This window comes from Centroberyx affinis, unplaced genomic scaffold (assembly GCF_046629955.1).
Source record: "Centroberyx affinis isolate AG114_WGS23_722 - 3 ecotype Tasmania unplaced genomic scaffold, CSIRO-AGI_Caff_v1 ptg000500l_1, whole genome shotgun sequence".
Taxonomy (NCBI): domain Eukaryota; kingdom Metazoa; phylum Chordata; class Actinopteri; order Beryciformes; family Berycidae; genus Centroberyx; species Centroberyx affinis.
Window position 1 is genome coordinate 28,816 of NW_027279153.1, and position 10,169 is coordinate 38,984.

At 40.0% G+C, this 10,169-nt stretch overlaps 1 protein-coding gene across 1 annotated transcript; it reads left to right on the forward strand.

Annotated features, from left to right (window-relative positions):
• Positions 1–365: 365 nt before the first annotated feature.
• LOC139642606 (uncharacterized) lies at positions 366–3,283 on the forward strand. Its single transcript, XM_071517521.1, has 4 exons — positions 366–725; positions 1,060–1,221; positions 1,636–1,731; positions 2,969–3,283. Exons 1-4 carry the CDS (start codon positions 366–368, stop codon positions 3,281–3,283), a joined length of 933 nt encoding a protein of 310 aa, XP_071373622.1.
• The last annotated feature ends 6,886 nt before the right edge of the window (positions 3,284–10,169 follow it).

A 10,169-nucleotide genomic window follows, 5' to 3' on the forward strand; every position in this document is an offset into this window, starting at 1 on the left:
AGTCAGATCTGAGTTCAACCAGCACAGATGACACAGTGTTACTGTCAGATAATACAGATTCACCTGAGCGCCTCTGCAGATGGCCAGAAATCTTTGTTGTTCCGACATTCTCATACGAGGTGGAGTTCGCTTTAAGAGAGGGCAACTGTGCGTTTGAAAAAGAAGTGAAAAATTTGAGGTTGACCAGGGATCAAAAACATAACATTCTAGATGGGATGGCTGCTGAAATATACAGACATAAAGCATACCCAAGTAGCAAACAGATAGGCAAGGCTGCAGAAGCCCTTGTGAGTAAACACCCCTGCCTGAAAGAGAGAGGTTCCAAAACAGGATGTGATGGGTGGAAGAACAGCCTGCGCTTCAAGATGGGCAACTACAGGACTAAGCTTAGCAGAGCTGGCATAAAAGATGTGGCCGTGAATGCAGGAAAGCGCAGCAGCAGCAATCCGGAGGGTGCAGCATCCCGGGCCAACATTAAACGACCCAGAAGAGGGGAAGTCAACTTCCTTCCTAATTATCCCCGTGGTGAGAACAAGGACACCCTGGAGACCCAGAGGCTACAGATGGTGGAGGAGTTCAAGAAGACACTGGCAGACAGAGACATGATGCTCGTCCATCAACACATGCAGCGCACCTTTGCACTCAGACGTGAAGAAATTGTGAATTTAGCTCCTCCCATTGCAGAATTACAAGACAGATGGCCTGCCCTCTTTTCTGAAGCCCAAGTGAGTAAAAACATACTGGGTCACTTAACAAAAAACAAAGGTGATATGTCGCACATAGCCAACATGATTATTTCTTGGTTTGGATTAAGAATTGAGTAGTGTAACATTGTCCTCACGATGATGTCATCAAGATTATAGTTTCATTGCTATTTGATTGTCTTTTATGCTCAAAAAAGTGAACAAGGGTTTTCCAAGACTTTAAAACAAATCCAAACATGAATAATTAAATGAATCCGTGACCACTTTGTAAATCCTTATGAGTATGGAAAAAGTAGTATTGTCATGATTTAGACTAATGATGGAATATCTCTTTATGCTTTTTTTGTTGGTACAGCTCTATGGCGAATTCCATAGGATCACCAATCAAAACCTACCATTTTCCTTCTTCGCTGCGCTCGATAGAAACGCACCACAGCTGCTCAAACTCTACAAACAGAGGAAGACTGGAGCTTTTGGTGAGAAGATGGCAGATCTTCTCATGGCATATGAGGAGCAGGTAAGAGTGTTATTGATGTGTTGACTGAGGGGTGGAAGTAACAAAAATAATAAACACTGAATTGATGAAATGGCTATCAAATTAAATGGTGGATTGAATAAAATGTAATATTAAATGTTGCATCAGATAAAATCAATGAAATTAAATGTTAGATCAAATAAAATGCAATTAAATATTGTGAAGTAAGTAATAATTGTTAAAAAAACACTACCAAATTAACTTTATTGATTTTATTTAATACATTATTTAATATGATAGCATTTTATTCAATCCACTATTTAATTTGTTAGCTATTTAATCATTTCAGTGTTTAATTTATCATTTTTGTTACTTCCACTCCTCATAGACTCGCTCTTGAATGAGCATGGATGATGAGCAGCCTAATTGAACCCCCCCCGCTTATTTGTGTAACAGGACAAGAATGACATCAATGCAGCTAGAACAGCAGCCCTGGCTGGCCTACCACTGTACTTAAAAGAGGACTCATCAGAGATCTTCAAGAGTTGCAAGGTAACTTCTCATTCCCCCTTACCCTTATTCATTGCTCATGATCTTCTCTTGTTTGCACAGACGAACCACTGAGCTATACAAAACATTTAATGCAGCCTTGTAATGTTGGCTCCATTAGCTGCCGTGAAGCCAGTTCTCTACATGTGTTTTTGCTAGGGGGGCGGTACTGACACACTGCTAGGATTCTGGGTAAGCGCGCTGATCAACAATATACTCATTTGTGGCCAGTTCTGTCAAGTAGGAGGTGTGAATGATCTGATCTTAACTAGACAGTATTTCCGCTACATTAATTCAATTTTCACCGCCGCAACAATTGCGACAGGTACTTAAGTGTTGGAAGACTGGTGTGCAGCTGAATAGCCAATTTATGACTAAGGTACTGATGTTGATCATTTTAATGCAGCGTTTTTGTACCCCGCCTGCCCTCTAGGGGGCTATCAGCCGTACTGCCTAAAGCCCATACATTTGTCACAGATTACGTTGCGGGAGTCAGGAGTTTAAGGTTGTAAGTTTTGTGACAAGTTCATTATTTTAACTCAATCCATCATAAAATAATTATTAAAAAAACACAGCAGGTCACTGCATTTGGCCATCTTTTGTGGGTGCAGACAAAATGTCAGTGTTTTACAGAAATTATTAGGTGCCCAAGCATAGAGGACTGGATGATGATGTTGATTCTTCTTCTTTGCTTGTAGTTAATGTGTTGAACCACAATAAAATTCAGGATCACATTGAGACATTAATATACAATAAATTTTTGTGCTGTGCCAGTGAAGTCTAGGCCTGTAACTGGGATTCGTATGTGGACTGGGTTAATTGGGAGGATCAAAATTATAATGTTGGAGCACTGATCCATGTATGTAAAAACAGGTTACTTAGAAGGCATCATAGTTTTTTAATGTTTTTTTTAACATAAACATTGGTTTCTATCAGTATGTTTCTTTGTTCATAACGATATTTTACATTGTAGCCTACATGTTACAGCCCCTCGCAGCATGAATATGCATGTAGCAAAAGATGACACTTTATTTGCTTACCACTGCATTGTCTCTCTACCATGCCACGTTGTGCCCTTGGTACTGCTTTAACCTACACTTGGGAAAGTTTGTAAGCACACTGATTTTAGCGTATTTCGTGAGAGCAGCATCCAAGGTTTATTTCTTCTTCATTAGCCTATCATAGTTGACGGATTTGTATACACACACGTTTTTGACTTCATGTGTATTCCCTCTTTCAGGAGGAGGAGTTTCACGCATTCCAGGAGGGTCCAGTGGCGCTGGTGGCCGTGGTGGATGAAGAGGATGTGGCTACAGGGATTCCTTTTCAACCTCTCCATGTGTCAGTCATCCTTGAGGATCAGGTTGTAATGTCCCACCGATCTTGGACCGATGCGCTGGTGTTTTTGTTTGGCTTAATCTACGCTCTCCATTTGAGCTACCCAGAGAAGCTGAGTGGCTTCTTTGAGTTCATTCAGGTTGTCCTCTTAAATCTTGATGATGGACGAAAGCAGCTCAAACCTAAGTTGCAGGCCTTGAGAAATGAGCTAGAGTAAACTCAGACAGGATGTATTCTGGTCTGAAAGTGGTGGTCCGAAACTGGAACTTTTTGGTCTGAAACTGGAACTTTTTTTACCTGCCAAGAGCTGGTAAACAAAAATAAATACCTGTCAAGAATACTGTTTACTGCTCCAAATAATGTACATTTGTTAGTGAACAATGTATAGTTTTAAGTGCTGTTTTGTGTCAAGAATCAGGTCCTGTGTGAATCATTCAACAAGGAGACAAGAATCAGATTTAGTTTTAATTTCAATTACAATTTTAATTTACTTTATCTTTTTCTGTTTTCCTCTGCATTATTTTCTTTCTACTGTTTCAATAAATTGACCATTTAGGCAGCAGAGAAATAGAAGTTTAGACTCTATTGTTTGATGTAGAGCAGCGTAACAGGCAGCTAGTCAAGGAACCTGTTTAATACAGAGCCAGTGTTTTACTTGGATTTGATTGTCTCGCAGTTATTGTGTATAGTGATCAGCAGGGCCAAAGTTTCACAATGGGCAAAGGCTGTATATATAAATGAGGGTTTCAAATATTGTCTCAAATGGCAGGAGATCCATACTGATTTGGTAAGCACAACATTTTATGAAGAGAAAATATGAAAGCTTTTGTTGACTCCTGCTAGAACATTTCATTTGAACATTTTTACAGATGTTTTAGTTGTGAGCATTGAGTATTTTATCAGTGAATTTTTCTGTTGGCAGCTGTGAACATTTGACACCTTTTGTTGTGATAATTTGTCATGCTGTGGTCAAGAATGTGATGTTCAGTTAATAAATTTATTGCATCTAACTAGTTGAGTATTTGTATTGAGTTAATGCAACTCAAAAGGTTTAAGGCAATCAGTTTCCTTAAATGAATTGAGTAGCTACTATACAATTTTAAGTTGTCGTAACAAGAGCAAAATATTTCACCTTAATTGAAGGAAAGTGAGTCAATGAAACTTGAATGGCAAGATTTGGGTAAAGATGGTGCATTTAAGTTAATCAGACATAATTCTTATACATAATGTTTACATAATTTTAATGAGTTTGTACAAATATTACATATGAGTGCAAATACGGAATACTTTCAAGTTCTATAAAATGAATGGAGATAGTACAATTCACTTATTTACTTAAGTATACCTAACAATAAATACTTGTGTTGTTAATACTCAATTCAAGGACTTTATTCTACTAAAATTATTTGAGTTATTAAACTTAAATGGTTTAAGGCAATCAGTTTCCTCAAACAATTTGAGTTGACTTTACTCATCAGGTTTTACAGTGTAGTTTAAATCCGTTCTTACTGTCTACCTTCCAGGTTGTGCATAATACTACTGCTATCTGAGAGGGACTTAGCTTCAGCGGCTCTGGGTAGCTTGTGGAGAGAGAAAGTTATGAAGTCACTTACACCACTTTTGGGTGGGTAGTCTTTCTAATTAACATTATTTTCACAGTCTTTAGTTCAACAGTTTTATGACAAACTGCGACTTTCTTGACTTGCAAAATTATCTTTTAAAGGTCCCATATTATGCTCTTTTTAGCTGTTCAAAACATTTCTCAGTGGTCTTTAAAGTAAGGTTATGAATTCTGTTGCAAAAAAACACACAATTCCAGGCTCTGTGGGGCCTCTCCATCCTCTCTGTTTCTCCCCTCATTAACTATCCGCTGTTCTGAATGGGCGGGGATGCTCTGATAATGAGGCGCTGCTCTGATTGGCCGCCTAATCAGCTGGGTGAGGGAGGGAGGGTGGTGCAGACGCGGAAAAACTCCAAGACCAACATGGCAGCTGCTTGTAGAAGAAAACTCTGTGACACAACATGTACAAACCTACATTTTTGAGGCGGAATCGGTCAACCGAATAAGAGGAGGCAACTGCCGAATTTTTACACACACGGTTACAGCAGGATGTCTCTGAACAGTAGGTTGAAATTTCACTGTTTTGTACTTTCTCACCGTGTGTGTGTATGTGGTTGCGTCGGCTAACGTTATGTGGTCTTTCTGGATAGCCATAGCGGACAAATTTGTATCCCATAAAAACAATATCTAACGTTACCTGCCAGAGTGTCTCGCACTGTAACTATACCGTATGGTTTGTTTGATTCGTTTTTAGCCTGACGTTCACCGGTGCTAGTGGTTTGAGGTTGTCTAGTAAGCTCGTCAACACAGTAGGTGTCGGTAGCTTTTCGCTGGCTAATTTGATAGCTGCTGTAATGTTGTTCCATGAAGTGTCTTACAATTGCCATTGTACTGGCTAGCGGTAGGAAACAAATCCACACCAGACATTCTGAAGTTAGTACGTTCAAATACATCAAATTGATGTGAAGATGCAAAGGAAGAACCCATCTGCGGTGGATACAAATATAGTCACGACACCAGCAAACATATGCTTATGTCCCATGCTACCATTTGGACATATGACACTCGTAATTTATGCCAGTGTTACTCAGCTATAACGCTAGCTCAACAGTTTTAGAAGTATAGCTGAAATATTAATAAACATTGCATCTCATGGAGGCCTGCTGGTCATTCCCCCTGTACATAACATCTTACCTCTTTTAGAGTCAACACCTTTGTTTGTCCTGTACATTAGTTTGTACAGTACTCACATCTACTCTAAATTGTCTGTGCTAAATAATAAACATATAATATAGATAAACGTAATTGTCAGTGTAATGTTCCTATAAAGCTTGCAAAATTCAATAACAGTTACTCTTTCTCATTCCCTAGGTTATCAGAAGAATGAAGCAGCTTCAGGATCCACCTACATGCATGTTGATCATCCTGGTCTGGAGCCTGCATGTTTGAATGTGTTCTCACTACAGAATGCAATGAACATTTATAAAGCAGACTATGGGCCCTTACAGCTTAGAGGTATAGAGCAGTAAGTTTCTTTTATGCATTCTGTGCATGAATTGACTTTGGATAATACTTTACATGACAATAAATTTGAGTAAAATAACTGTGTGTTGTTATACTTTATTACACATCCATGTAGAAAAGACTTTAGCACACCTAAAAGTCTTTTAGTGACAGGGGTATAGGACAAAAGTTACTGAATAAGTAATATAATCCCACACACAGTGTCTACACTTACATTTTGCTTTATTACATTTCAATGACTGAAATGTAATAAAGCACCATGCAAGTGTAGACACTGTGTGGGATTATATACATTTTTCCCTTTACACACCCATGTAAATTAAATGTGAAACCAATAAGTAACCACAACACTGACTGTTCATACAGAATAAAATTACTTTATTTTAGGAAAGGCATAAAACAGGCACATGTAGAAACATAACACTGCTTGTGCAGGACCATAATGGCGTGCTGTTATGTTACAAAATCTACATCTGTAGTGTACAGTGTCGGCAGTGTAGTAAAGTAGTGCAGTATAAATCACAAAAATAATTTATAATTTGATGTTTTTAGTTATCTGTTATGTATTCGTTGAAAACACCCAACTAAAACCTGACCTCATGCCAGATAACCAAAACAACAAAAAAAGAGACTAAGTATTCAAATGAAATATATTGACAGTATGTGTACCTTCCTCTCAGTGTCTAGCCTACAGATCCTTTGTCAGCTAGTGCTGAGGCTTTCTAGGTCACAGGGTCAGAGTAGTGATACCAGTGTGTGTGGTGTTGTGCAAATGCTGTGAGCTCCCTGATGCTGCCAGCTGCGTCGGGTTCACACTGCCTCTTGATTGAACCGAGACACGTGGCTGCAATGACGTCCTCCTTGGCTGGCCCGTCAGACTGGGCGAACAGGTCTTCTGGGACGGGGATCTTCAAACCCTGGGTCACATAAGGTGCAAGTCCTGGAACACGTGATCAAAGATGAGGTTCACCAACTCATCGACGTAATCTGTTGAGTAACAGAAACACAGAAGTCATCAGTTGTTCCATTACAAAATAATATGCATTGCATAGTGTGGCCTGACACTGGCAAGTAGCAAAATGTGCAATTTTGATTCATAAATTATTTTATACTACAGTTTATACTTTGTTATAACATTTGTATATTTATTTAATGACTGTCTGAGATGTGCTGGCCCCATAGCAGGGAATAACATGTTATGTATGCATGTAGCATGCAACCAATTATCTCAAATATTTTTTAGGATATTGCATCATGAGTAATACCTACACCTTACAATATATCCAGTAACATTACCACAAACTACAACCTCAATAATTACTATGTAGTTGATTCTAAACACAGTTTCAAGAAAAATAGGACATTACAACCTCAAGAAAGGTAGCATTTATTGTAGTCTCGTTGTTCAGGTTTTCTAGTTATTTTTTGCCACAACCCCAGCTGATTACAAGACTAGAGTTACTAGACTAGGTGCAAAGACAACGTGAAATATTACATCTCATCAGCCAGTAACTCCCTTCCATTTATTTGGCGTTAGAAGTGAAATGTTTGCGGTGACCAGAGTCCCCGATAAACAAAGTACTGTTAGAGTTTAGCCACGTTACAGGTGCGGCTGTCTAGTAAGGAGATGTGTCTGCAAACTGAGCCAGAGGAGCTAATCTTAGCTAACGCTAACGCTAGATTAGCACGCTGCTAACGGCACTAGCCCCTAGCCTGGATCATAGTAGTGTAACTGGGTTGAAATTATATCTTTATTTTTATGTTTGAAACTTCACCAAATCCTGATAAATATTAAAGAACCTGTGTTTTGTTTACATTCAAGGTGTGTTTTGTAGCCTATTCAAACTGAAGTGTTAATACCTGTACTGTCACTTTAAGAGGTCGCAGTTTTTGACGTCAATGCTGCGCCACTCTCAGTCCGTGCTATGCTAACTGAGAGGAGGTATGTATTATTTTCCTGGTCATAGTTTAACATTTATTTTGGTTTGTAGACAATGCAAACGTGGCGGTATGCAATAAATGTTAGTCTTAAGATTGTGAACATGCCAGCTATGTGTCATTCGAATATAAACTTTGTAAATGCACTTTTACAAGTTTTATAGTAGACACGTGTTTCCAAGTGTTACAGGATTTTCTGTGTGGTTATATGCTAACATATGATAATATATATAATAATATAATATGTGTGGAAGAGACTGCATGTTACAGAGCATTTCTTTTTGTTTTATTGACTTGTACAGGTATGTGCATTCTGTCTGTTCATTATTTACATAATATACTGGTTATATTTAGCATGTTTAGAATTCATATGTAATCAAATACATTGAGCATTTATACATTTTATTTCATTTATTTTCATATTCTTATTCAAAAGCACTTTTGCTGTTAATAAGAGGAGTTATATTAGTCATGTATGATATGCAAAGTGTAAATTAACATGTCAGTCCGCGCTATGCTAACTGAGAGGAGGGGCTTGATGACCCGCGTGTGTGGAAGAGACTGCATGTTACAGAGCATTTCTTTTTGTTTTATTGACTTGTACAGACACAACCACCATCCAGTCTTCATTAAAAGAGCAACCAGTAGCTGTTTGTGGTCCGGGTCCTTCCTTCAATCAGCACAGCCACAGAACACAACGCAGATCATGCAGAAGTTAACGAATGTGCATCCAGCCAGATATTAGACTGTTGCAGGCCAGGCACACCAGTTACAATGGTGCCGTGACCTTTCAAGGATTGGTCTGAAGATCGACGTCAGCTCGTTCACCGAGGGAGGCTGCAATCACTCGCCTTTCACTGTACTCAGGTATTTCCTTGGACTGTGCCCAGGTATCTCAGTGGACTGTTTCTTTGACACACAGCGCTAGTACTCCTGAACAGCCATCAGAGGTGACACTGCCTAACGTCAAGGTTGTCATGCAATCAGATGCAAGGGAGCCTCCTATATTCAGGGGTGATGGCTCGGACAAATTCACAGTTCATGAGTGGGAAAATCTCATGACTTTGTACTTAAGGAAGCGAGCCATTCCAGTTCATGAGCATTCACAAGAAATCCTGGCGAGGCTTATGAGCAAAGCAGGGGATGTGGTGAGGATAAAGCTGCGTAGCAACACATCTATCGACCATGCTGCGAATCCCCATATGATTTTCGATATTCTGAAACAACACTTCAGCGAACTGACATACTCGAGCATGCCCTTGGCAGATTTCTATAATACACTGCCCCTACCAGGTGAAGATGCTATGGAGTATTGGATTAGGCTGAATAAAACAGTGGATGTAGTGGATGAATGCCTGAAACGGCAAGGCCGTGGCATTGATGATCCGGGCCATGAGGTCAGTATGATGTTTATCAAACACTGCCCAGACCAGTCTCTCGCAGGTGTTTTCAAGTTCAAGTCTGCAGAGAAATGGTCGGCCTGTGAAATCCAAGAGAGGCTTGACGAGCACATGCAGGAGAAGAAGACTCGGGCTGCAGCTGTTAGGCCACTTAAGCCAAGCACAGTAGAGCACAAGGTCCATTTCCAGTGTCATGTGCCTATGGTTGACAATACACCTGTCCTGAACACCACTGTGTCTCCGGTGCCGTCTCCTGCACCCTCACCTGTTGCTAGTGGTGAAAATGACTGCATGAGGAGCTTAGTGAATTTGTTAGACTGGCTGGTCACACAGCATACATAAGTGCCAGCTAAACTCAGCACCCAAGCCGCAGTGCCTCACTCTTCCCGGAAGGTGTGCAGGGTTTGTGGGACTCCTGATCATTCCACATTGTCTCAATGCAAACAGGAGAACAGATGTCTAAAGTGCTTATCTCCTGGTCACTGGAAGAGGGACTGTCCTCAGCAGACAAACCAGCGCCACTTTCAGCCCAATGACAGCGCTGGTGGACGGAACCAGCAGTTAAACTAGAAAACCCACACCTGGAGGGGGGCGGTGTGGGTAATGTGGTTGAATCCCTCTCTGAAAAGCATGCGACCTGGCTCAATTATATGAGGACAGTTGTGCCAAAGCACCTAAGG

Coding starts and splice junctions, on each gene's coding strand:
- LOC139642606 (XM_071517521.1), top strand. CDS start 366: ATGGGCAACTACAGGACTAAGCTTAGCAGAGCTGGCATAAAAGATGTG. Junction 726..1,059: donor CCCTCTTTTCTGAAGCCCAA/GTGAGTAAAAAC, acceptor TTGTTGGTACAG/CTCTATGGCGAATTCCATAG. Junction 1,222..1,635: donor TCATGGCATATGAGGAGCAG/GTAAGAGTGTTA, acceptor TTTGTGTAACAG/GACAAGAATGACATCAATGC.